This window comes from Podarcis vaucheri (genome assembly GCF_965113315.1).
Source record: "Podarcis vaucheri genome assembly, chromosome: 1".
Classification (NCBI taxonomy): domain Eukaryota; kingdom Metazoa; phylum Chordata; class Lepidosauria; order Squamata; family Lacertidae; genus Podarcis; species Podarcis vaucheri.
The window spans coordinates 88,818,374-88,846,168 of NC_138759.1; the positions used below are offsets into that span (position 1 = coordinate 88,818,374).

Consider the following 27,795-nt stretch of genomic DNA (forward strand, 5'->3'; position numbering starts at 1 on the left):
CCTAAATCATAATCCTGTTTTAAGGACTATTGCACTAATAAAATGAAATTCCCTTACCTGTATTGCATTTCTTCTTATCACCCATGATCAGCAAAGAAACAACAGCTTATGCTTTAGGTTACACAGAAAAAAAACAAGAAGCTGTTCTCATGAGTTTGTAATTTTTTTTCTTTAAAGATTATTTTACAGTTTGAATCACACAAAAAGGCACTTTTGATCTGGAATTGTGATTTTCTTACACTCTCTCTTCCATTTGTTAAAAAAGATCAGCTTGTAGTCAACAGAAGATACACAGCATGAGTCTAAACAGGTGTGAGTGGAGAGGATCTCCATCTCCTCCTCCAAAGGCAATCGCTCGTGGGGGGGAGGAGCTAGGCAGGGATGGGGAAACCTGTTGGACTCCAATTACCATCAGCCTCAGCCAATAGCCAGGAATGATGGGAGTTGTAGTCTAGCAACATCTGAGGGGCCACATTCTACCCCTTGCCAACCTGCATTAATGACCTTCCAGAGGGCAGCAAGGCATAGCTTCAAGAAGATGCTTGTGGCGTGAGAATCTGAAGGGACAACTTTCTCTGTCACCCCAGAAAACTCAAGAGGGCAAAACGAGCCATAGTTGCAGTGATATGGCTAGCTGAAAACTTGTGGCTCTTTGTAGTTTCCAGGTCGGCACTGAAAAGGTTATCAGCTTTTACTTTTCCCAATAAAGCATGGAGTTTCCCTAATACTGCGTTAAACTTGCCTGCTGTCACTGAATCTCTGCCCTGGGCATGAGGAACCTGTGACTCTCTCTTGCTGGACTCCAACTCCCATTGGCCCCAGCCAGTACTGCCGATGGTCAGGAATGATGGGAGTCGGAGTCCAGAAATGCCTGGAGGGCTTCAGGTTCCCCAGTACTCTTCTACTCTCTCTCCTTTGCTGCGAAGAAAATAAATGAGAGGAGAGAGGGGTGCAATTTAATGGAAAAAAGGAGAATAGCTTCACTCTTGAGCAAAAGCCATTCCCCTGTAAGGATGGGCTTGCTAGCTACTACCTCCGCAAGTATCATTTTTGGTGTAAATAGCTAGCATCCAGTGAGAAGGGGGTAGAGGTGGATGGACAGAAACAGAGAATGTGTCTGTAGCGAAACAGGGAAAAGGAGATGTGAACAGGTTTGGATCTTCCATAATCTGATGCAGGTGGAAAAACAAATTAAAGGTGGAATAAGTGTCTTATCCTAACTACTGGCAAACTAAGCTTAATGAATGCTGAGCTTATTGATGTGTTAAAAATGAGGAAGGGGAAATCGGCAGGCGTTTGGAGAAGGGGGAGCATACTCTCTGACAGAGGTGTCCACTCATGGGCAAAGATCACTCGCACCTTTTACACCAAGAATAATGGCAACCAACCACACAAAAACAATCGCCATCTCCCAGGAACGTTGTTAAAAATACAGCTATAAAAATCCTCAGATGGTTTCCCTCCCCCCCCATCCCACTTCATTGTTTTTTATTTTCCATTTTTCCTAAAATATATACACATTATACATATTTATATAATCTAAAAATGTGCCCAGTTAAAATTCTTCTTTCCACATTCTGTAAAAAAATTAAAATATGTTTTTTTTTCCTGCGGGGGTGCACAGGGCAACTCCCCACACAGAGGGCTTGTCTGGATGAAAGTCAGACTAGGAGGATTTTGTCTGTTGGGCATTGCAGATCATGAGTGACTCACGGCCTCGAGCAAAAGAGCACCTCAACACTGCCAGACTAGAACAACTGCTGAATGTTCTGTGCAGAAGGATGAAGAGTTTCTGCCATACCACACTGCAAGAGACTGGAGAGGCCAGTGGAATTTGATGCAATTCGGATGGTACAAACTTGGCCAAATGTAGCTACTCCAATGGGAGAGCACTGGGTAGAGCAGACTGGTCTTTGTGGCAACTTCAACTCAGAGGCAAAAAGAAAGAGACTTGCAGAGCAACTCCATGGAAGTTTAATCAGAGGCAAGGCCCACTGTATTAAATGGAACATGTCTCTCAAGAAAGGGTGCACTCGGTTACAGCTGCAATTCCCCACAGCCCCAAGAGTGGTTTGCACACAAAGAGACTGTTGCTGTAAAAACAACAAAGTGTTAGCACCTAAGGTACCACCAAATTCTTTGTTGTTAATTTCACTTGAGTTTGGTACAGATTAGATTAAAAGATATTATGCCTAGGAATCTTCTCTATTTTGTTTTGTGCCACTTTGGCATGATTTTACCCTTGCATTTAAATAAAAAAGTCATTTGAAAGTTAACTATTTAAATACATATTTAAATGTGCATTTTCTCTCAAAATACCTATTTATACATTTAAAATGCTGAGAGAACTGTGCTGCACATTCAAAGAAGGGCTGTGGGGAGCTGTTTTGATCCATCCGTGAGCCTAGGAGGTGCAAATCAGAGCTTTTCATGTAAGAACCTGCAACCTTCCTCAGGCATCCCAAGGAACGACGATGGATAATGGATATCCTGCATTCTACTGGCATAAACGCTACAAATATGCAAGCAACAAAAAGGAAAGAAAAAGGAGGGATTTTTTTTTGTTTAAGAACATTTTCTTTCTAGGGAACGCTTGGGATTTCAATGGAGAGCGGAGGTGTATGTGTGTGTTGTGGTAGTTTTTACTGTTCCACTGAAAAAAAAGTTTATACACAAGAAACTTTTTCTGATAAGATATTTCCCTCCTGCCTGCTCTCATTGCTTGGTTTTAAATTTGGCAATACTAAACATTACACATTCCAGAGGGATAAATCCAGCAGCAGTTCAGGTGTGGGGAAGCTTTGGCCTTCCAGCTGCTGCAAGCATGGCCAGTGGCCAGGGATGCTGGGGGTTGTAGTTCAGCAACATCTAGAGGGGCAAAGTCTCCCCACACCTGCAGTAGCTGCCAGAAGCAGGAACGGCCCTCCAATTGTTGCTGGACTGCAACTCCCATCTACCTTGACCATTGGCCAGGGCTGGTGGGAATTGAAGTCCAACAGCATTTGGAAGGGCAGAGGTTCCCAGCTGCTGTGTTAATGAATGCCACCCCATGCTCAAAGGTTTCTAAGCATCCAGTATCCCCCATAATGTCCAATCTGGCAGTGATGAGGTACTTCCACTATGTTACAACAGCAATTTAGTAAGATTTTAATAGAAGGTCATAGTTTGATGCAAAGGACTGCTTGCTTGCACCCTGGCAGTGAGGTTCAGCATGGCGCTTTGCTCTGACTCAACGGGCTACTCCAGGAGCTGCTACTGAGAGCCAAATCCTGCCCCATTCCTGAAACATTCCATCCTGAATGGGCTGAGGCTCTGAAGAGCCCTGGCATCATGTCCTTTCTTAACAAAACAGCCAAGAACAATAGTAAAAAAAAAAGGCACAAGGTTTTCTTGTATCCAAAAAACATTTTAAGGCAAATTCAGAGTGGCACTGGAAAGAAACCAAGGCAAATCCATTATCTTGCAGAACAGATTGGCAGAGGACCAAGGCAATTCTACTCTGACTTAAAGATTCTCTTTCCTTTTAAAAAACAGGCTTTCAAAGCTGCTGGGCAAAGTGGGGGGAAATATGGTTCAAAGGGAAGGAACGGCCAGCTTGATTTTGGCCAAAACCACCTTTGGGAACTTGAAGTGGCTGGACTGTCGGCAAAGCATTGGAAACAGAGGCGCCAGCCGCCAGCACAACCTAGCATTGTGCGTCCATCCACTCTTGTCTCTTTAGGATACCAACAGGTCCATCACTTCCAAAAGGCACAATTTCCCCCACATGCCTCAAAAGTCCAGGAGGAGAATTCCAACCACAGCCCAAAGGCAAGAGTTGCACCTCAATGCCTTGTCAGGTTTGAAGGCACTACAGCATAAGAGGAAAACAAATAAACCCACAGCGGCAGAGAAAGAGATTGACTCCTTTCCCTGTATGGCCTATGCATATGTGATTTATGGTCACAGGAAGGGCTGAGTTGAAGGAGCTGAAGAATAGGCCTTGGAAAAGCCAGAGGCTGAAGGAAGAAAAGCTCAGGGCTGGCGTAGAATATAGAAAAGCATGAAGGAGGACAACTGGAGTGAGTCATACATGGGTACTGCAGGTCAGTGTCACCAACCCACACTCTTAAGCCTCAGAGTCTTTGAAGAATTTATTCTGGGTCAAACCTGATTGTTCAAGGTGGCGGCCTTCCTCCCTAGCACAGATCAACCAGCAGCGCTTACTTTCCTCTCAGCCATCTTCACAAACCCATCTCTCATCTCTGACCCCCTTCTCTACTAGCGATTGATATTGTGAACCATCTTTCTCTTGCTCCAAGAAATCACAGCTTCAGGCATTCTCTCCAGATAGAATGAAGGATGGGGTTAAGGCAGGCGATCTGGGGCTGGTATAACCACTGGATTGGTCACTCCCTCCCCTCTCAAGGCACCTGTCACAGGGCCCTGTTGACAAAACTGACAGAGCTAATTTTATCTTGCGTCTCAGCAGAGAAAAGCTTCTCTCCTCCCCAAACACACCAATTTCTTCCCTCTCGCTCCTCAAGTATCTCTTTTCCCCCTCTGTTGGGTTGCTACCAGTTCCAAAAAGTTAAGTAAAACTTGGGATTTTCCTCTCCAAATCAGGATTTTCTCCACCAAGGGGAGGGAGAAACAACTCCAATCCAGTATGCACCCCAAAGGAGAAAACTTATTCAACAATGGCAAATAAGCTGCATCCAGTTTAGGACCCCTCAAACGTTCAGCCGAAACCCACCAGCTTTGCCTGTCTTTCTGAAGCAGAAATGTCCTCTCTCTTTGACAAGATGCAACAGAGTCCCTCTAAATGTTCAATCCACTTTGTATTTCCCCACATCTTTCCAGCCCGCGCTTTATCCTGAGTCCTGCCTGTTCTCTTTCGTCTCCCCATCCCAACTTCTCTCAGATACTTCCCACCTGGGGTCTCTCCCTGCCTCCAGTCAAGTCAGTGGCCGCCACCACCACAAACAGAGCTGGGACACTTATCAGCCCAGAAACCTAGGCCTCAACACCTAATAAAGAAACAGGAGGAGAAGATGCAAACAGTGGCGAGATGCAGTGGGTACCTGGGACCGGTTCTTGTGTAGCACCCCCGACCTGGTGGCAGGGGAATGGGGTAGGGTTCTGGTTTCCCCCCCTTGATTAGAGGAGAAAGGACCACAGGTTTGGTCCCACTTGGTATGAGAGGGGCAGGGAAAACTGGGCTGAGGTCCTAGTCTCCTCAGCCCATTATTCAAGGGGGCAAACCGTTAAAAACACAGCGTCGAAAGGGGTTTCCTCTCTCTGGAGATGAAGGTCACACTCGGACACTGAGAGAGAGGGGTCCTGTCCTGCTGCACCACGGAAACAAGCGCTCTCTGATGACGCCCCCTGCAGGGTTTCTTGTGCTCTGCACTGTGCGTTGAGGCTGCCAGGGGCTAGGCTGAGGGAAGGAGCAGGCTGTCCTGCTCAATGAAAGGGAAGCAGCTGAGACGGGCAAACGCCCCTCCTCTCCTCTCCCCTGCCCAAAGCTCCCCTGCGGTCACTAGCTGCTAGTCCGGTGCTGCTTTAGCACTGTATAGACGTCGTCCACTTTGCTGAGTCTCTCAAAGAACGGCAGCAGGTCCAGGAGCTCCGTGTCAGCCATGTTGTCAAACCATGAAGCCACAGGCACCTGCCACGGTGGGAGAAGGGAAGCGGTTAGGAGGCAAGTACGTAATGCATACAACAATGATAATGAGTTGTAGGCAGGCGTGCTTTGAGCCCAGAACAGTGCTCCGGCTGCCACAGTGTGCAAACAGTGGGAACAGTGGGGCCAAGACCAGGAGGCAGAGCCCCACTCTCCCCATCACGGTGCATTGTGGGAATGGAAGAATGCCAGCCTAGTGCAAGAGCAGCCCAGACACACAGAGTCTCCCTCAGCCTTTTGTTGAGGCAGCTCTGCATAAACTGTGTTTGCCCAAGTGTAAGGGGAATTTTGTAGTGCTGCTTTTGCCAACCTGGCCCCCTCCAGCTCTTTCTGGAGCAATTTTAAAACATCCCTGTTTACCCCAGGCATTTGATGTCTGAAATATGCTGCTTCCGGCAACCGCTGGCTGAGAGTGTGTGGTTGTTCTTAGCTATTTTTAAAATTCTTTTCAGTGAAGTTATTACAGGTGTGTTTGCTACCCTGGGCTCCTGTGGGAGGAAGGGTGGGATATAAATTGAATAAATACGGTGATCCTAGTAATCCAACTCCCATTGGCCGCAGCCAATGAGAGTTGTAGTCCAAAAGAGCTGGACGGAAGCAGCTTGGTGAAGAGGAAAAGGGAGAGCGCTGCAGCGAAGTGCGAGAGGTCATCCCAAAGAATGGGCATGTGACCATCGCACTGAGGTCCCCCCTTGCTCTGTTCTCCACCTGTATATTTTAAGCTTTGCTCTAGCATACAGCTCTGTGCAGCAGGGTGGAGAAAGTGAGCCTGTACAGCTTTTTTTTTGTTTGTTTTCTGCCTACACAACCCCCTCCTTCCGCTCCGCATTCTCAGCAAAAGCCAGGAAGCTGATGGCTACCTGGCCACTTACAGCATTATCTGGGTGGAAGACATAAGAAGCAGGCGAATTGTCCACTATGATGATCCGCGTCAGGTCACGGCCCAGGCGGCTGAGGTCCTTGACGTAGTTTCCACGGTGGAAGACGCACGACTCGCGGAAGAGGCGGGCACGGAAGGCTCCCCACTTATCCAGCAGGTCAGCCACGGGGTCTGCATACTGGGGTTGGGAGGAGAAGGAGAGTCAGTTTGACCACACTCAGGTGTGTGCGTGCCTATTGCAAGGGATGGGACAGGATGGAACTGCTCCACTTGCATCCACGGAAGCCCACATCATCTTCCTCTGATGATTAGATTTCCATTTCTCCCATCCCAGCAGGTAAGTGTGCGTATTCCCTGGGTTCTCGGCCAGTTTCCCTTGCCCAGGTAGAAGAACGGGGGCTAGGTTAGAGGAAAAGAATCACTGCAAACCCTTTCCTCGGAGTGCTCATGTTTTACATTCAAGCTCCTCCAAATGCTTTATTGCAATGCACTCACTTTAAAAAGTTGTCCTCTCCTGACGACTTAATCCAGCTCTAATCCTGGATAGGAGGCTAACCCTCTCTACTCCAGTTTACAGTAGGGATGAAGGGCTCTGTATTTCTGTTCGACAATCCACTGCAGAAGAAAAATCAGTGCTTGCCTGCCCAATGCAGCTTGCTTTTTCTTCCCAGTGCCTCAAGTTTCCCCAATGAGCCCACTATCTGAGTGTGGTAGGAGCAGGGGAAGAGTCTGAAGTCAACAATCACCCTTTCCAGTGTGGAGGTGGGAGGAGGAGAATCTCACCTTTGCCAGACTAGCAGTGAAGAGCACACACTCGAAGAGCTCACCCATCCGTCGTAGAAACTCATCCACATGCGGTCGCTTCAGGACATACACCTGGGGAGGGGAAGGGAGAGTATGGAGGTGGGGACGCAGGGCACAGATCCGCTCACTAGCTAGCTGAAGCATGGGGAGTCCCCATCCAGTCTTCCTGGCTAGTGAATACCATGGGTACCATGTTGTTCTTCTCTTCAGCAGGTTTAGATTAAGCATCAACCCCAAGAGTGGAAGAAGAGACTGGCTAGTGGAACAAGTTGCCCAAGGAGCACACAGAGATTTAGGAAGGTGCCTCTCATACCATTGAGCCCAGTGCTCCATACTCTGACTGGCAGTGGCTTGGGGAGTGGGTTGTTTGTCACATTATCCTTTCAGACTGGAAATGATGGGGAGTGAACCCATCATGCACTCTTCCACTCTTGGGGTTGATGCTCAACCTAAACCTGCTGAAGAGAAGATCAACATGGTACCCGTGGTATTTGCTAGCCAGGAAGACTGGGTGGGGACTCCCCATGCTTCAGGTGCTCTGTCCCCTAAGCTATGACTCAACCGCAGCATGCGGCTGTTCAGGTACAGACGCCTGAGTCCAAAACACATATGTCTGGCTGCAAGTGCGACAAAAAACAGCCAGTCTCCAAAGCTTCAGTGGGTAGAATTTGGAAAAGGAGGATACAACACAGATTTAATATTAGTTTTTAGTATTTGAGGACAGGTTGGCAACTGATGCGAACTATCAAGATGGCTTGTGAACATCAGAAAGGAATACAGGTTGGAGAAACTTCTGTGAAGGATAGTTTATCCAGGCCTACATGAAAGATTGGCTCTAGAGGTCCTTGTTAGCCTTTGGAATCCAACTCTAGGATCTCACACATCCCAAGACAAGATACTCTATGACTTTTCATCTAGTATCCTGATTCCACCCAGTATCCTGGGGCTGGCTCCCATGCATGGGCAACTTGGTACATCAGAACAAGAGGCTCCTTTACTTCCTACATTTCAACATGCAGCACTCCATGGTTAGATGTCCCCTCTGAGACACAACGTGTGTGATATAAAATGGTATGGCTGGTCTAGATCACCCAGGAACCATTCAAAGCACCTGAAAAGTGTCTTCAGTGGTTAAGTTCCTCTTCAAAGGCTGATGGTACGGAGCTGTAGTATCCATCCTGGCTGGTGCTGCTGGCTGCCTCCAAGGCCAAGTAATCGAGAACAGGCTGACTGCAGTATTCACAGCCTATCCTGGATTACTTGAACCTGGCCACCGCCTTTCTAAGTAGGGATGGCAAACATGAACGAAAGGGGTGCAAAAGCTCAGCCCCATCCTCCACCACAACTGACCCCCAAGCGGTTTCCTTCCTTTTCCTGAGCGCTGCATACCAGCGACTACCTCATAGTCACCTATGACAATTTAACATCAGCTATGAAATGCAGCAACCCCCTTTTGAGAATAGCACTGCCAATACCAGAACCCCTCTTTTTACCCATTAGGCTCTCCCGGCAGCATCCATACCTGGTGCATGACCCCGTCAATCTCCACTGGGATGATGAAATCTGCATTGTTCACCGGCTGGGAAGGGACAGAGAGTTGGGAAGTTAAACCTCCTCTGCTGGCTTCCTCTGCTCTTCACATCTTCCCCACTACCAGGGTTGATTCTCATAGCCGTACTCTCCCATCATATAAGATTAGGTTTCTGCAACAAGGCCATCTCTAGACTTTGGTGCTTCCTGCAAGTGAGCCATTTTGCTCCCTCACACTGTACTTCCTCTCCGCCTGCCACCGTCTCTCAGGGCAACTGGCACTAGCACACATCTTTGGCAGCAGGAACTGAAGATGGCTCCTCTCTTACAGAGTGGTAAATGGAGCCTTCTCCTGGCCTGCAGAGCTAATGGTCAGCAGTGGTGGGAGTCTGGCAGCATCTGGAGGGACAGGTTCTGCACCACTGCCTTACCCACTGCTCCAGAAGAGCTGGTGGCAGCTGGTTAACCAGCAGCTGAAAGGCAGCACAAGGTCCATACGGTGTAGCGAGGGCTGTTTCTGGGCAAAGCACAACCAGGGCTCTTGGGTTTGCCAGGAAAGGAATCCAGAGGCCTTTACTTCCAGGATTTATATGCTACCCAATAACAAAAGGTGGCTTACAACAAAGAGAAACTATTACATTTTTTAAAATGTTGTCATGGTAGGAGAATAGGTAATGGCAAAAAAAAAAAAAAATCCCTCCAGATTTTGCAAACCTGCACGGCAGATTCCATTACCTGGGAAATATCAAATTGTGCAGCCTGGTTATATCATGAAACTAAAGACAGCTAGGTAGAAATGCACTTAAAATGTGGTGCAACTCAGGATGAGCAAACTGAGAAATGGAGCTACACATTCTGTAGGTGCTTCACCTAGCTCTGGTCCAGAAGGATGAAAATATTGGATTAGGGAAGAGAAAGGTGGGAGTGACACCTCTGGATTTTATTCCCAAACTTGGGAAGCGGAGGAAGGGGGGCGCGTGCGCTAGTCATTAAAGGGACGGAGGCAGGAGTTAAAAGTGTCTTGGATTCTGCACTAAGGAGAGGATAATCATGTGAACCTCCTTGATTTCCAAATAGTGGGGATGTGGATTATAAATTCTCTTAAAATTTATAAATAAAGCTGTCTGGATGGAGAGTCAACAAAGGCTAGAGCAGGCAGTGGGGTGTTTGTGTGCAAAACAGTTGAGAAAGGACTAACCTTAAAGGAGCTATGTACCAATGTCTCATCCAGGTCAATGACCACACAGATTTTGCTGGAATCTTGAGGCTTGGTTTCTGGCAGGAGGTATTTGACAGTAGCCTGCAGAAGCACATACACACACAGGAGAAAATATTGTGAGGAGGAGTGTAGGGCACAGAGTCATGCTGTAAGGGAAGCTGGCATCTAGCAGGGCAGTGGAGATGGTGGGCTCAGAACCTGTGCTGACTCCCAAGTCTTCAAATCAGTATTTAGGGATGCTGTGGCTGGTATAAAGACCTCGGGCACAGTTCTCCTGGAAAGCAATGATGAAGTCCAAGGTAGCACCAAGATAAAGGGACTGGGGACTGGAGCATCTTTTTTAAAAAAATCTCTAATCCATTCCCCATCTTGTGAACCTGCAGTTACAAATTCTACTTTGAGGAGGAGGAGGAACTGCGTTGGGGTGACATTGGGGTGGGAGTAGGATCTGCTCTGAAACAAAGCACAGACATTTGCAATTACACAACTGGGCACCAGAGGGCACTAGTGACAAGGATCAAGATGCTCGTCTAGTATACAATCCACTGGACTTTTGACTACCTGTTTGAAAGGAGTTGGTAGCTCAGCAGCGCTGGGCTAACAAAGCCCCCAGTGCTCTTCCTAACTTGGTTGGCAACCTAAGCCAAGCAGCCTGCCATGTGTTTAGGCCCCCGGCTTCATGAAAAGAGGAAATCTAACCCAGCAACAAACCTGGAAAGAACAAACAAGAAGAGGGCTTAAATAGTACTTAACCAAGGGGGTACTTAACCATTAGAGGTTTTTAAACAGAGGTTGGATGGCCATATGCTAGGGATTCTTTAGCGGTGATTCCTGCATTGCAGGAGGTTAGACTAGATGACCCTTGGAGCTCCTTCCAAATACCATGATTCTATAAATGCAAAAGCTCCATGTTGTACCAATAGTTAAGAATCCTTAAAACATCAGAGCACTACAAAGATTAAAAACAGACAAAAGCTAGTCGTGGATTTGCCTAAGAGAGCCACCAAATGTTGCTTGTTTCACATGCAGAAAATTGTGTTTATTCCTTTGGGGGTGGTTCATCGGTTATTTGTCTGTTTTCCTACTCCATATTTATAAAATGTCTGCACAGTGTTTGTGTAACTGGAGAGCTCTGCATTTCTTAATCATTAGCCCTACACACACACACACACACACACACACACACACACACACTTTTCTTGCTTCTCCTTTTTTTTAATTCAAGGCAGCTGCATCTGGGGCTCTCATCCATTTCCTTCTCCCCCCATCCTGTCACCTGCCCCCCTCTCCCTTACCTGTCATGTGGCACATTGGAGGTCCTGCTGAGCTCAGCAAGGGAGTGCAGAGGGCATGTGACAGGGCCAGCAGGGGGGTGGAAATGGGGGAGAGGAGCTCAGCCGGCCTCAGCTCCTACAGCAAAGGAAAATGTAAAGGTCTATTGCCCCGATGCCTGGGGTACCAAGGTGGAAACCTTGCCTCTGTAGAATGCAAGTGCCCTCGCTGCAAGGACGAGAGGCCAGTTAATGTGTGGAAAAGGGTAACTAATGCATATTAAATGATCTGTAATGTGCACTCCAAGTCTCTTGTGAGGTGCGCAGGGGCTTCATCTTGCCACATGACCAAGCCCATTAAGATTTCTAAGCACTCTCCTAGCTGCAGCCTGGCCTGAATGGTTTTGACACTGAAAATATTTGCATCCATTCAAAAGGCTTGGGAATTTTGCCCAAAATGAAATTTAAAAAAGCATCACAACTATGAATGGATGGGGAGAAGCAGAGCCTGGGAGTTGGAGGGGAAAGGGAGGCAATGTTCCTTTTTGTAAAATCTTGGAACTCCTGTAATCAACCAAGTTTGCTGCCCTAAGGGAGGGGTGATCAGAAGGCAGATGAGGGTTGAATGGTAGATCTTTGGGTCATCTGCAGAGGATTGACAAGGGTTCTTACTCCCCAAATGTTTATCAGCGAGAACAGCAAAATGGCAACATCTAAATTAGGCTGCTAAAACGAAGGAAGCTAACCAGAAACTAACTTTTGGGTGAAAGGGCTATGAGGTCCGTTCACTTCTGGTGCTGAAAACTAATTCCTAGGCTCAAAGGCCCCCTGCTTTTTAATTCCAAAGCTGTCTTTTGCACCCAGCTTTGGTTGGTAGATCTTGGGGTTGTGGTTAAACACACACACACACACACACACACACACACACACACACACACCCCTCCCCCAAAGTAGATCCAGCAAAAGTCTAAAATGTCAATTCGCCCAAGAAACCAGCCCTGGCCTGCCCCACTAGATACTTAACCCTTCCCTTGGTCATTTCAAGCAAGTGATCTGCCAGCCAGCTGCAGCCTACCTTGGGCACCGATCCATTTTCCTCCACCAGGAGTGGGGCGTTGTTGTTGACAGGGATAGGCTCCGAGTTGTCATGGCAAAGGCAGCAGAAGAGGGACTGGAAGATGCTGCGGTTCCTGGGCTTCTTGGAAGGTGATGGGTTCTGAGCACCTGCACGAGAAGGAGGGGAGGGGGATGAAGGGGGGGGAACAGAGATAAGTATAAATAAGAAGGGAGTGCTGTCTTGTCAAACCCTCGTCTTTATTCTCCCCGCTCCCAGGCCTGGCTGCTTCAGAGGTATTTTTCCACAGCCCTGTTCATAAGACTCAATCTTGCAGGTGAGACATGGTACAGATTGGGTCACTGTTGAATATACTCTGCACTTTGTCCATCTTATCCCTTTGGCTCTTTGCAGAAGTGCCCTAAACACAGTTGGAAAACTCCTGCAAGTGTCTTAAAATCTCAACAGGGGGCGCTAACAACAAGAGCTTCCTGGCCCAAGGGATATTTGCTTTCCCTCCCCTTTGTGGGTCGTAGTTTTAAGGTGCACACCAAATAAACACTTTGCACGTGCACAGGGCAGGTGTGTTTTCAACCGTGTGTATGAGAAGGACACATCTGCCATGGAACCAGTACTGGCTGTGGCTTCCTGCACATGGCCAAGAACGTACACTTGCCATTCTGAGAGAGAAAAGAATAAACCATGGGAAGTAGAATCAGCCACAGGTCCTTGGAAGACATCCAAATCAACCCATCACCAAAAGCAGGCCACAGTTCTGTCAGCTAGAGAGGTCCATGCATCTGGCCGATTAGAGAGGAAGATGGAAGGCGGGAGGTGCCAAATATAGCCAGGCCAACTGCTCTGACACAGATGGGGAGCTTGCAGCCCTCCAGATGTGACTCCAAAACTCCCATCAGCCCTGAACCAGAATGGTCAATGGATGAAAGCAGCTGAGGAAAAGGTGAATTTCATGCTAGGGAGCACTAGGAAAGGAAAACAAAAGTGCCAGTATCATAATGCCATGGTAGAAATCCAACCGCACTTGGAATACTGCATCCAGTTCAGGTTGTGTCACCTCCAAACGGAGTGCAGAGAATTTGAAAAGGTTCAAAAAAGGGCAGCTGAAATGATCGAGGGCATGGAGCATGAGGAAAGGTTGAAGCATTTGGAGACTTTTGGGTTAGAGAAAAGGTGACAACAGAGAACTACAAAATTATGTACGGTGTGGAGAAAGCAGACCAAGAAGAGTTTTGTGCACTCTCTCTCGTCATCCGACACCTCATAGACATCCAGTGAAGATGAACTATGGAAGATTCAGGACACATAAAATAAAGCACTGCTTCACAGAGAGAACAGTTAAACTATGGAACTCACTCCTCAGGAAGCAGCGATAGCCGCCAACTTAGATGGATTTGAAAGAGGATTAGGCAAATTTGTGGAGAAGGCTCTTGATGGCTACTAGCCACGATGGCTATGCTCTGCCTCCACAACCAGAGGCAAGCATGCTGCATGCTGGAAACCACAAGAGGGGAGAGGCTCTTGCGCCCGGTTTCTGCTTGAGGGCTTCTTCCCCCAGGCATCTGGCTGGCCACTGTGAGAACAGGATGCTGGACCAGAGGGACTCCCGGGTGGGATATTGATACCATCTAGGTAAGGGAGGAGGGTTTGCGGGTGGGATGGGCAGTGAAGGAACAAACCAACTAAAAAGGCTCAAACCCTACCTGGTAAAAGACCTGCCAGGATTCAAATATTTGCTATTATTTCCAAGGTTTTGGCATTTTCAATGGAACAGATGTACTGCAGGGGCCCCTTCCTTTTGCCTATCAGAACAACAACAACAAAACACACAAACCACTCCATCTTCTCTTCCTACTTCTCACACAAACATCCTCTTCTGGGTCTAGGCAGATGGGAAATATGGTCTCGCTTTTCCTGCCACCTGCCAGTCTCTCTCCAGTCACACACATGCTCCAGGTACCTGGAGTACTTGAGGAGTTTTTAATCACATGCCATTGCCAAGGTTTTGGATTAAATTCACTTTCACATCTAATCCCTTTGCTTGTGAGCAGCTCCCACTCCATAATCCGGGCCCCAGATAATGAGATTCTCCTCTTGGAACGGCCTGGATCTTGAGGCACCAAAGCTGTGGGAGCGAGCGGCCAAGGAAGCCAGCCAGGCAAGGGGGCGGGGAGTTGGCAGGCCCTCCTGCAATCCCCATCTCTGCAGGCGCTGCCTTTTCAGCTCCCTGCTGTTCCAGGTCCCCAATTCTGCCAGTCCCAACCAACAGAGCTCTTGCTATTCCGGAAACATCCAAGATGCAACGGAAGAGCCATAGCTCACTGGCAGGGCACCTGCCTTGAGTGTAGAAGGTCCTGGGCTCAATTATTGTCACCTTCGGTTTTATAATGAAAAGAGGCAGCAGCAGGTGATGGGAAAGGGTCCCCTTGGCTTGAGATCCTGGAGGACTGTGGGCTGCTAGTCCCAATAGCTATGTTCTGCCTTTAGTGTCAAGAGGCAGTATTGCCCTCCGAATTCCAGTTGCTGGGAATCACAAGCAGGGAGAGATGTCCTGCTTGTGGGCTTTCCATAGGCACCTGGTTGGCCACTGTGGGAAGAGGATGCTGGATTAGATGGGCTGTTGGCCTGATTCAGGAGGGCTCTTCTTATGGTCATCAGTGGGGAAGAAATCTGAGCTGGATGGACAAGGGCAGAACTGGCATCTGAACCAGCTATTTAGCCAGCTATATGGAAGCCGCAATGAAGGCTCATGCAACCCTGCGTCAAGGTGGGTTCCTCTGCCTTTACTTTGAACGACTGCCTCAACACCATGTGAAAAACAAAAACAGGTATTCTCCAAAAATTAGTCAGTAGCCATGAGGGAGAGGTTGAAGAGGGTGCAAGCGGGCGAAGTGTAGGCAAAGAGGGGGACAACCTTTCAAATCCTGCAAGATCAGAGAACCAAGAACCTGCACAAGACATGGCTTCAGATATCTAGAGTTGCCGTCGGCCCTACGTTGCTGCATGTAAGATGATGTGCGGAGCTCTTTTAGCGAGTAAGGTCATAAATTGATGTGCACAAACAAAAAATGGAGGGAAGGACTAGCCAGAGGTAACACACGTCTTGCAGTTTTATCTCTTGCTGGTTGCGCTCACATACATTATCTTTCATGTGTGAAGGAGGAAAAGGGTATTGCTTCTCTGCATCTCAGAGCTCTCACTGAGGGGATGCAGCTGGGGTGCAGAGATGTACCACTTCAGGCTGTAGGTAGAGGCTTACATGACTAAGCGTTCCTCTCTTTGTGTGTGTGTGTGTGTGTGTGTGTGTGTGTGTGTGGAAATATATGTCCAGAAAGACAACTAAATGTCAAGGTGAAGAGTTCCAGCCTACACTTCTCTCAGACAAGCTAGCTTTCCAGGCACAATGATTGATTGATTGATTGATTTGCTTTCAAGTTACAGTGGTACCTCAGGTTACATACGCTTCAGGTTACAGACTCCGCTAACCCAGAAATAGTGCTTCAAGTTAAGAACTTTGCTTCCGGATGAGAACAGAAATCGTGCTCCGGCGGCACAGCAGCGGCAGGAGGCCCCATTAGCTAAAGTGGTACTTCAGGTTAAGAACAGTTTCAGGTTAAGTATGGATCTCCGGAACGAATTAAGTACTTAACTTGAGGTACCACTGTATATTAGCTCCCATGTGCACGCTAATGGAGCACAGTTCAGTTGCAGGTTTACCACCACAGTGAGGGCCAAAACGGATGTAAAAGCAGCAGGGGCACAAACTCCAGGGGGTTGAGCTCTTTTGGCCTCTCCAATAATTTTTTTTTTGGGGGGGGCTAGAATCCCCCCAATGTTCCCAAATGTCAGGAGACAGAGGAGGCCGAGTGCGGTGCCAAGCGTAGCTTCAAGGTCTGGCTGCCAAGTGTGAGAGAGGAGGAGCTGCCGGCTACTGCATTCAGCTCCGCCCTCTGGTTGACCGTTACGTGCATGGTGTCGTGCGCGTGATCTGGGCCCCTCAATCTTTGGCACAGGTTGGCACCCCTGAAAAGCAGCAAACCTGTGTGCAGAGTAGCGGCCTGCCACCTAAATCCCATAAAGCAGTGGGGGCACATATGCATGAGGTTTGGCTTTAGGTTCAGTTGCAGCAAGTGTCTTTAACTGGGGGGGGGGGAGTACAGAAATACAGAAAGAACAGCAGTAGGGGAAGAACAGCATCAGGCTACCCTAGTGACTTATGCATTAATGCCCACTTGTAGTTTGCAGGTTATGCAAATGGTGTTTCAGCACAAGCAGCGAGATGTCAGAAGGCAGAATGGCAATATTGGACATGTTGATCCAGAGGTGACACATTGTTCCTATGCCAGCGTATTTGCAATCTCGAGAACTGTTTGTCTTGTATACTTAATCACCATCCCTGCATTTGGCATATTTTATTAGGTACACCATGTTCTTTGGTTGGCAGATATACATTGTAAATATGCAGCAAGGGGGAGGGCTATCCCTCTTCCTGTTTGGTCCTCATTTTCGCAACAACACGGTTGTTGTTCTTTTTACTGTCAAGGGCAACCGGAAGGAAACAGCACAACCTTTTTAGCCCCTGCTGTTGGGGAATTTTTGTTAAAAGCACATTTCTGTATTTAAACCAGAAGGCCGAGTAAAGCAGTTTCAGCTAACCACCTATGCAGCCTTTTAAAAAAGAAAGGAAAAAGAGAGACCTGGGACGCGTAACATGAATACAAAACACCACCTGAATATTTGCTGGGGCTTCAAAGCCTGAATACTGAGCAGCTGCTGAAGCATAAATGCAAGGCAATGTGTCAGTCACTGGCCAGACACTTGTGAAACAGTCACACACACCCCGCAAAAAGAAAAGCACAGCTCCACCGCCTCCCCACGGCCTGCCATCCTGGTTGAGAAACAACATCCCAACTCAGAATCTGCTGTAACATCTGATCCTTACCAAAAAAATAAAAATAAAAAATCATCAGGGAGAAATCACTTCTGATTTTCCAATGCAAACCAGAATACTGCTATTGTAAGAGGATGGTGTGGATGCTATACATTGAGTTTCCCTAGGCAGGATAACAAAATGATGCATAGGAAGCTGCTTCATACAGAGTGAGATCACTGGTCCATCTAGAGTAGCATTGTCTACACTGATTGACACTGGGACCTTCTGAATGCAAGCCTGGTGCTCCACTCCTGAGCTACAGCCCCTTTCCTCTCTTCGTTTTGTTTTTGTTGTTCCACATCTGGCTCATGGCCACTCTTTTCAGCAGATGTCACAAATTTGTTTCTGGGGGGGAAGAAATCAAAAGAAAAGGTGGCACCGCCACAGAGAACTATGTCAAATTATGCAGATCTAAAGCAATATCCCATTAAGAGCAGAACGCAAAGCAGGTGACCATAATGATTCCTTAGAAGACAAAAGCCTGTGCACTCGAAAGAAAACAAAATCTTTATCATTTACACTTCAGACATAAAAGCAGGCAAGCCCAGTTTCTGGCCCAACAAGCTGTGTTTTATCATTGAATTTATTTATTTATAATTGTACGTTCAATTGTTGTAACGTACCACCTTATGCTGAAGGGCAGGGTAAGAAATCTTATAAATAAATCAATAAGCAAATGGATCCAGCTTACTAGGCCTCTGACCACTCCACTGCAGCAACCATTCCGTCAAGGAACCCTGAGAATTCATGCTCCACAGTCAGAATTCTTAGCAGGGTAGAGAAGCAGTGTGTGTGTGTGTGTGTGTGTGTGTGAGAGAGAGAGAGAGAGAGAGAGAGAGAGAGAGAGAGAAAGAAAGAAAGAAAGAAAGAAAGAAAGAAAGAAAGAAAGAAAGTGCCAGTGTTATTTAATGGATGTATAGAGAGTCTCTCTCCTTTGCTACTTATTAAATTGGGAAAATAAAAGAGTCTCACTCTCTCAATATTCTGGGTGACAGTCAAGTCCTTGGACGTGCTGGTGAACAAAATCTTGAGTTTGTCATTTGTGACATTTGGGAAACCAAAAGGCTGAATTACTGAGGGATGAGATTAAAGAGTGCTGAAAGACTCACAGGAATGTGGAGTTTGTTGATGCCTCACAAGATTCCTGCTGCTCTGCTTATGTCTAATAATAGTGGTACTAAATATTTTAATAGCATACTTCAAGTTTTCAAAGGGTTTCAAACAAACCCTCTAAGTAATTCTCACAACAGCCCTGTAAGGCAGGGCAATATTATCATTCCCACCTTCAGTATGAGTCAGATGGAATAGCAGTTTGCCTTTAGCCACCTCAAATGTTAAAAAATTATTGTCTGAAATCCTGGACACCCACTGCCTGTCAGTGTAGACAATGCTGAGCTATGAATGTGAGAATGAGTCTCGTATTCAGTTCTCATCTCACAGTGCTGGGCGCACAAACAAAAAACTGTGCAGGGTATCCTGCTGACCACTGTGTGCCAATGAGCAGAGCCACTCCCAACAGTCCACCATGTACCCAGGTGGTCTGCAAATTTTCCCTAAGCAACAAAGACTCCATTTATATACGATGCAATTCGTGTGAGTGGAGTGGCATGTCATAAGCCGAGACCCAGTGTGGTGTACCGGTTAGAATACTGGACTAGGACCTGGGAGACCAGGGTTCTAATTGACCTTGGGCCAATCCCTAGCTCTCAGACTATCTGACGTCACAGGCTTGTTGTGAGGGTGAAATGGGGAGTAGGAAAACCATGTGTGTCACCTCAAGCTTGGAGAAAAAGTGGAATATCTTCTTTTTTTAAAAAAGAAATGAAGGATGAAAATAATTTCTAAAAGCAACTCCTTGTGTGGCAGACCTCTAAGTTTTTAACCCATGCAATCTGTGTGGAGGCTTACAAAAGGTTTATCGCATGGAGCACTGTCCATTTGGTTGCTTTGCAGATACCCACATGGACCATTGCACCTATTAACTGTTCATTACTATCAATAAAATTGATAGTAATCTTGGGTGTTATCCAGTTCAATTCCTTGGCCTTAGGCAATCGCCCCTACAATTATACTGTGCCTGAAAGGCACTGATCCAGATTCTTAATAAAAATCCCCATAGAAGGAGGTGCATATATCATTTTCCCTGGAATGCAATAATCAGAGAGTGGCTAGATGTAAACAAGTCTGGAAGATCATTTAATCCTTTGCCAGCCCAGTTCCTTCCAGATGTTTTGGACTACAATTCCCATCACCCCCAGCCAGCCCTGGAATGAGGTTGGCAAAGGCAGCTTAAGATAGAGAGAAGCAACTGCCTTTTGACCACTTTTCTGCCTCACATAAGCATGCATGACCCTTGAAAAGGTCCCTTCAAGGACACACGTCCTTCCCCCAGCCCATCACTTGACCTGGTTGGCTTGAGAAAGGAGGAGGAGACCAAATTACCATGATCAAGGGGATAGGAGTTACCCTACGAGAGTCCAAGTCCAGGACAAAGCCCTGGCCATCCCAATCAGAGATACAAAGCATCTGAAGATTTGGAAGGCATGACAGTGGTGGCAGGTAGGGGTAGTATATTGTGGGGAAAGGGAAATATTTGCCATACTAATGAACTGAATTATGAAATACAAAATGTACTACTTTGAGAATGTGAGAAGCACTTACTACTATTTAGTAAACAGCACATAAAATTGTGCTTCTGCTATTTGCTATATTTTGAAGAAGAGACAGAGAGACACAGCCACACACACACACACACACACACAGAGAGAGAGAGAGAGAGAGAGAGAGAGAGAGAGAGAGAGAAAACACATTCCTTCACTTTAATGGAAACAGAAACCTTCAATGCTCTGGTAAACAAAAGTGAAAGTTATACTTTGGGCTTAGAAATACAGCAGCCTTGCCCAACCAAGTACAGTACTTTTCTGACACTGTGTAGGACTTCAGCCTTGGCCAACACAACCAATGGTGAGTGACTGTGTGAGCTGTAGTCTGGTAATATCCATAGGTTCATAAGTAATGATAATGATAATAATATTATTGTACCCCAGCCACTTTGGACAGGATATCAAAGAACGCACCAAAATATCAAACATTAAAAGCTTCCTGAAACAGAGCTGCCTTCAGATGTCTGCAAAAAGTCATGTAATTGTTTATCTCTGACATCTGATGGGAGGGTTTGCCACAGGGTACACAGAACTACCGAGAAGGCCCTCTGCCTGATTCCCTGTATCTTCACCAGAAGGGCCTCGGAGCTGGACCTCAGGTTCTTCAACTCGGACCTAAACAGACCTAGAAGAATGCTGAACTCTCTGTCTTAGCCAGCCCTCCTCAACCTGATGCCCTCTAGATCAGGGGTCAGCAACCTTTTTCAGCAGGGGGCCGGTCCACTGTCCCTCAGACCACGTGGTGGGCCGGTTATATTTTGAAAAAATAATAATGAACTAATTCCTATGCCCCACAAATAACCCAGAGATGCATTTTAAATAAAAGGACACATTCTACTCATGTAAAAACATGCTGATTCCCGGACCGTCCGTGGGCCGGATTGAGAAGGCGATTGGGCTGCATCTGGCCCATAGGTCTTAGGTTGCCTATACCTGCTCTAGGTGTTTTGACATACCACCCCCATCAGCCTTGGGCTCAACATGGACATGCTGATTGGGACTGATGGGGCCATAGTCCCAAACATCTGCCATGTACCGAGCTGGGAAATGCCCATACATAGTATGCCAACCGCTGCATTATCACGTATCTCCCAACAACATTTCTATTTTTTCCATATTGGACTTTGGGGCTGGAAAAATGGCACACTCTCAGTGAAATCTGCCACTGTGCAGATAATCATCTTCTGCAGGTTGGGCTGAGACAGGGAGGTTAATTCAATCAGTTAAGGGTTCCAACATCAACTTGCCTAGGACATTAGTACTTAGCGGGAGGGTTGTTGTTGTTATTTGTTGAATTTATGTACAACCCTATACTCGCGGGTCTCAGGGCTGCTCACAGGTTATTATTATCCTTACACACTTTGCGTGGAATGAAGCTGCAGACTGAGGTGGTGGGACTCTGGGGTGCTTGCTTCAGAATGTAGATGAGGAGCTTGTAGCTTAATGCCCTTTCACATTTAAAATGGCATGAGATAAACTAGCATATCATGGTGGAAGGTTAAGAGCAGCTTCCTCCACCCCATCTGATAATTTATTAAAATAATATTTAACATAGCGCTTTCAACGTACGTCACATGCTCTGCTCAGTTGTAACCCTTTCAGCACCCCTGCAAGGTTAATTCAGTATTATGCTATTCACTGTTGCAGGTAGGGAGAGACCCTGAGGGGCTGAGAGGCCTTTCCCAAAGGCCCTCTAGTGACTTTGTGGCAGAGGCCAGACTCAAACTGGGGACTTCCTGACTTGCTGCTCAGCCTGCAGTGCAACAGCACAGGAGAGCTAGATTTGTGTGGTGTGGGAAGAGAGGCTACAGAAGCTCACCCAGAGGCTTGAAAGTTGGCTGAGACACAGGAAGAGAATGACTTATGGAGCCTACAGAAAAGCAGGTAAAAGAGCTGTACTGAATGATTAATCACCTTTTAGAGAAGGTGGGAGACAGAACTGGGCATTAAACAACTTTCTGGTCAAGCAAGAGGAAACAGAACAGGAATTGAGTGGGAGTTACAAACATGGGCACTTCCCCATTAAAATTCATAAAGTACTTTTTAAAACACACATACACAGAGAGAGAGAGAGAACGAGAGACAGACAAACACTAGGGGAGGAAGAGGGGTGCGGGGGGAGCGCACCGCCCCCGGCAGCGCAATCCTAGTGGGGTGCCATCGCTGCTGTCCCCCCTGCCCGTGCTGGGCGCCACACCCCCAGGACGCCCCCAGCCCCGCCCCCGCCTGCTCTCCACCCCCTGTGCCAGAGCATGAAGCTCCGCCACTGGACACCCCCCGCTTTGGAACAGGCTCCTTAAGGGGCAACCCACAAAAAGAGTCTCTTTGGTCAGCTACTGTTCCACTCACAAAACGCAGCCAGCTCCGCTTGGATGACAGTGTGGCCTCTTGGGCGTCTCCTCTGATCTCATTACTACAGACTTCGTGTGGCACTTTTGGAAACCAGAATCGCATTGGCAGGTCCAGATTCAAGAACAAGGGGACTGTATGTGGGCAATAAGAGAAGTCTGCTATATTCTGTGTTCATATGACATTTAGATTTACAGCCAATCCTCTAAAATAGGGCAAAGCTTTTAAATAAAGAACGTTTGGGCTATCTGGAAGTGAATTAACACACATACCATCTGCCACCAGCAGTGTCTGCACTGGAAGCAGAACCATCCTTTGAGCCCTTTACTGAAGATCCTGTGTCTAGACATGACTCTGCAGGACACTGCTTCATACAGGACCAGTACTGCACACTTTAACTGGGAACAGCTCTCCAGGGCCTCTGGAACCACCTGCTCTCCGCTACTCTTTTAACTGGAGAAGCTGGTAAAATGTGGGCTGGATGAGGTAACTGTTAGGTGGATTTGTAGCTGGTTGACTGCCCGAACCCAAATACTGCTCACGAATGGTTCCTCGTCATCCTGGAAAAAGTGACAAGTGGGGTGCCGCAGGGTTTTGTCCTGAGCCGGTTGTTGTTCAACATCTTTATAAATGACTTGGATGAAGGAATTGAGGGGATGCTCATCAAATTTGCAGACGACACCAAACTGGGGTTAGCTAATGTTGCAAAAGACAGAATCATGATTCAGTATGATCTTAACAGATGGGAGAACTAGGCCAAAACTAATAAAAATGAATTTCAGTAAGAACAAATGTAAGCTTCTACACTTGGGCAGGAAAAACCAGCTGCACAAATATAAGATGGGGGACACTTTGCTTGCCAGTACTACATGTGAAAAGGTGGTCTTAGTAGACCACAAGCTTAACAGGAGTCAACGTTGTGATGCAGCAGCAAAGAAAGCTAATGCAATTTCAGGCTGCATCAACAGATGTATAGCATCCAGATCAAGGGAAGTAATAGTACCACTTCATTCTGCCTTGATCAAACCACACCTGGAATACTGTGTCCAATTCTGGGCACCACGTTTAGGAAGCATATATTGACAAGCTGGAACATGTGCAGAGGAGGGTGACCAAGATGATCAAGGGTCTGGAAAGCAAGCCTTATGAGGAACAGTTGAGGGAACTGGGTATGTTTAGCCTGGATAAGAAGAAACTGAGAGGATATATGACAGCAATCTTCAAATATCTAAAAGTCTTTCACTTGGAAGATGGAGCAAACTTGTTTTCTCCTGCTCTGGAGGATAGAACCCGAACCAATGGCTTCAAGTTTCAAGAAAGGAGATTCGAACTAAACATCAGGAAGAACTTTCTGACAGTAAGAAATGTTTGACAGTGCAATGGACTCCCTCAGAAAGTGGTGGACTCTCCTTCACTGGAGGCTTTTAAGCAGAGGCTGAGTGGCCGTTTGTCAAGGATGCTTTAGCTGAGATTCAGAACTGGACTAGATGACCCTCGGTGTCCCAACCTTACAATTCTATGGTTCTCTGATTCTATGCCAGGAATTGAATCTAGGAAGTTGCTCTATACTGAGTTAGACCATTGGCCCATCTAACTCAGCATTGTCTACACTGACTGGCAGTGGCTCTCCCAGCCTTGTGGGGATTCCCAGCCCTACGTGGAGATGCTGGGGATTCAACCTGCAACCTTTTGTATGCAAAGCAGATGCTCTATCACTGAGCTACAGCCTCTTCCTTCTCTTTGTTTTGTTCCACATCAGGTTCATGGGCAATCTTTTAGGGAAGAAGAACAGCTCAAGGGCAGAAGGCATGTTTTGCATCAGAGAGAGTTCAGATTCAACCCTTGACCTCTCAAAAAAAGGCTGGAGAAAATCTCTTTCTGAAATTCTGGGACTGTTGCTAGACAGTGTAGACCTAGGGTAGCCAAAATGATGCCCTCCATATGTTTTTGGACTACAACTCCCATCAGCCCTGACCAATGGTCATGCAGGCTGGTGTGATGAATGTTTAAGGATCCACCAATATTCAGAGGGGACCACGTTGACCACCCCTGTAAACACACCATTGAGCCAAATGGACCAGTGGTTTAACTCAGTATACGGCAGCTACAGTGCTAGGACTCAGTACCTCACAGATTGTAGTGTGGCCCAAGCTAAACACAACTGGCAGCCACATATAGTGGCAAGATAAAGCCCTCATTTTGGTTGCCTGCTCAGAACAGTTAACACGAGAAGAGCCTAGGTGCATCAGTCCAAAAGCCCATCTCATCTTCTCCCAGTGGCCAACCAGAAACCTATAGGAAGCCTGCAAACAAGACCTGAGCACCACAGCAGTCTCCCAACCTGCAATTACCATAAACTATCCCACAAATACATGTCTTCCAGGGTGCATTTTTCTGTTCCATCCCTGTTGTGCATAAACCGCCAGCTTTAGGCTTTACCTTCTTGCTTCAGACAGAGAGTTTGCAAAATATCACCAATGAAAAGGAAGGCTGATAGCACCCCAGAACCCTGTCACACAGGCCTGCTCATGCCCAACCTCTCACCCATCAAACCATACACACAACACCAGCCATTTATCATCCCCTACCAAGTACATGCCAATCAGAAGGTCGGCGGTTCGAATCCCCGTGACAGGGTGAGCTCCCATTGCTCGGTCCCTGTTCCTGCCAACCTAGCAGTTTGAAAGCACATCAAAGTGCAAGTAGATAAATAGGTACCGCTCCGGTGGGAAGGTAAACGGTGTTTCCATGCGCTGCTCTGGTTTGCCAGAAGCGGCTTTGTCATGCTGGCCACATGTGTATACCAGCTCCCTCGGCCAATAAAGCGAGATGAGCACCACAACCCCAGAGTGGGCCACGACTGAACCTAATGATCAAGGGTCCCTTAACCTTTACCAAGTACATAATCACACCCCCCCACTCATTTTGGGAGCTGCAGGCAAACAGCATAAACAAGACGTTTACTGAGCCACTAGTGGGGCTTTAATATGTGATTGTTTGGGTCAAAAGTTGGCTGAGGGAGTTACAAGTTCCTGCAGACCCTTTTCTGCACCACCACTACCCGCTGTCAGATATCTTAGTAGCCCAAGAGAAATTCCTGTGCCTCCCCCATTCAGAACAAATGTTGTCTTGCACCAAGGTCAGCTCACTGGCCCACCTCTCAGCACTCTCTACTAAATGGCATTGGCTCTACCCAACTCACCCCACCTGCCTGCAGCCAGAAGGCGTTTTTGCTGTTGTGTTTTTAAAGATGGCCGAAAGCAGATGGGTCCAAGTGGGCACATGAGCATGGGGGAGCAGCATCCCCTTTCTCACCCGCCACCAACACATCTGACCCAAGAAATGCCCCAATTTCTTAGTGAAAAGGCCTCAGGATTTCTTAACCTTGCCAGCCAGCTTCCTTTCCGACAGAGCCAAGATCACCAGGAAGCAGTGGGAGAAAAGCTAAAAGCAACTAGCAAAACACCACACCACACTCACACCATCTTGGGCTATTCCACTCCCCCCACCTTCCACCAGCAATGTTTACAACTCACCCAGCACCGAGAGAGGGTGCTAGGAATGGCATCTTTCCTCAGCCCTATCAGAGCAACTCCTTCATAGTCGCCTATCTAGTGAGCCCACGTGTGCCTCACCTAGAATGGAAAAAGGGAGGTGTAAGCTAACACCCAGGGTCAAGAAAGTGCTGCTCTTGCTGGTAAGTCAGGCAAAATCTCTGGATCTCCAGGAAGTTAGAGAGAGCCACCCTGAGTCTCAATCCTGAAATAATGTTGAATTGGGAACAGCTCCCTATCTAACATCTCTGGCGCCATCAAACAAGACTCCTCCTACAGACGTGTGTTTACTAACACCTGGCACAAATCTGGGTGCAGCCCGCCCCACACCTGCTCAAAGGGGGCTTTCCCCTGCTCAAAATCTCCCATAGCAGCAAACAGCTGAACCAAAAAAACCTCACCGGTGAAAAACGCACTTTCGCTTTAAAATCCTCTAAAGCAACAACTGCCCCATAACACGCAAAGGGAAAGATGGAGGGAGATGCATCCAGGATATAGGGTGTGGGGTTTTTTTTGTTGTTTGTAAAAAATCAATAAGAGGATACCTTATACGCCTCCCTAATGAAGCCTGTTGCCGAAGCCCAGCTTCCTCTTCGCTCAATAATGCCACACACAGTGAGGAAATCGGGGTGGGGGGAAGGAAAGCTATAGGATCCAGAATATAAAAGGGAAGGGAAGTAGGACCCCGCCAAAAAAACACAACCAGTTTTTCTCCTCACCCCACAAAGCCCTTAAGGAAATAAAAACTCGAAGTAGCTACTGCGCCAATCCAGCATTTCAGGGCACCCTCCAACCCCACGGGGCGAGGCGGTGATTTCGAGAGCCAATACACACAGACAACACATACACGTGTGCAACGCGCCGCGCTCGCTACCTCGGTGCCTCCGTGTCCAGGGCGCAGAGGTGGACTGGACGCAACAAATCGGACAGGTTTCCTGCCTCTTGGGCCGACCACGCACCAGGGCGTTGCACTGTGGATCGATATATCCGCGCAAGAGAATGGGGAGACCGGGGGGGGGGGGGCGCAGCCGGAGGCAGCGCGCGTCGCCAGAAAAGCGGCTTGGCCACTCTTCTTTTCCTGCCACCGGAACCTGAGGCCGGCGTGGATTGATTTGCTCGTCCGAGAAGGGCGCGCAGGCTCCCTCAACACCCCGCTACACCCGCTTATAGACGCGCGCAAGGCGATCCTAAGCTCCCTTGTCACCGATCTGTCAAGCTGAAGAGGTGGCGCGTTATGGGAACAAGTGGCCCCCAGCCCCGTTTCTTGGCGATCTGGAGGTGGGCACCGAGAAGATGCCCTCCCGGCCCCGTCTTTGACCTCTGCCCCTCGGGGAGGGCAGTTCGCGCGGGTCTCTTTACCTTTCTCCTGCAGAGGCGTGTTCACCTCTTCCTTGCTAACCTGGGTGATAATGGACCCGCTGTCCATTAGACCAGAAGGGCAGGGCGCTCTCTCTCTTCCTCTCTCTTCCCTCCTTCCAATTGTGTCTCCGCCGCTTTGAGGAATTTTCCAGGAGTTAACAGATTGTTGTTGAGGTGGTGGGGTATTTTTTTTTGGTGGCGGGGAGCTTTTTTAAAAAAGAAAAGGAAATGAAAACGGAAGGGGAAAATAAAAGGGTGGGGGAGGGGCGGGGGGAGATGGGGAAAGGGGAAAAACAAAACAAAAAAGGGGGGGAAAGAAAAAGGCAGCGGCGGAGGAAACTTTGTTACAACATGGAGTTCCCTCTTCACGATTTTCTGATACAAACATGGAGCCCAGGCGCGGTTTCAAGCTACCCCTTAAAAGGGCAATGGCTGCGGGCCGCCCGGGATAGCCGGCGGCGGCGGCCTCCGGAGCGACCCCTCTTGGCCACCATCC

The 27,795-nt window shown here is 47.6% G+C and overlaps 1 protein-coding gene across 1 annotated transcript; it reads right to left on the minus strand.

Moving 5' to 3' along the window:
- Nucleotides 1-150: 150 nt before the first annotated feature.
- On the minus strand, nucleotides 151-27,502 carry CTDSP1 (CTD small phosphatase 1). The gene is made up of 7 exons (XM_082202403.1): nucleotides 27,300-27,502; nucleotides 12,445-12,593; nucleotides 10,078-10,179; nucleotides 8,872-8,928; nucleotides 7,329-7,421; nucleotides 6,538-6,723; nucleotides 151-5,650 (listed from the first exon to the last, which is right to left on the minus strand). Exons 1-7 carry the CDS (start codon nucleotides 27,364-27,366, stop codon nucleotides 5,522-5,524), a joined length of 783 nt encoding a protein of 260 aa, XP_082058529.1. The 5' UTR covers nucleotides 27,367-27,502; the 3' UTR covers nucleotides 151-5,521.
- Between the last annotated feature and the right edge of the window lie 293 nt (nucleotides 27,503-27,795).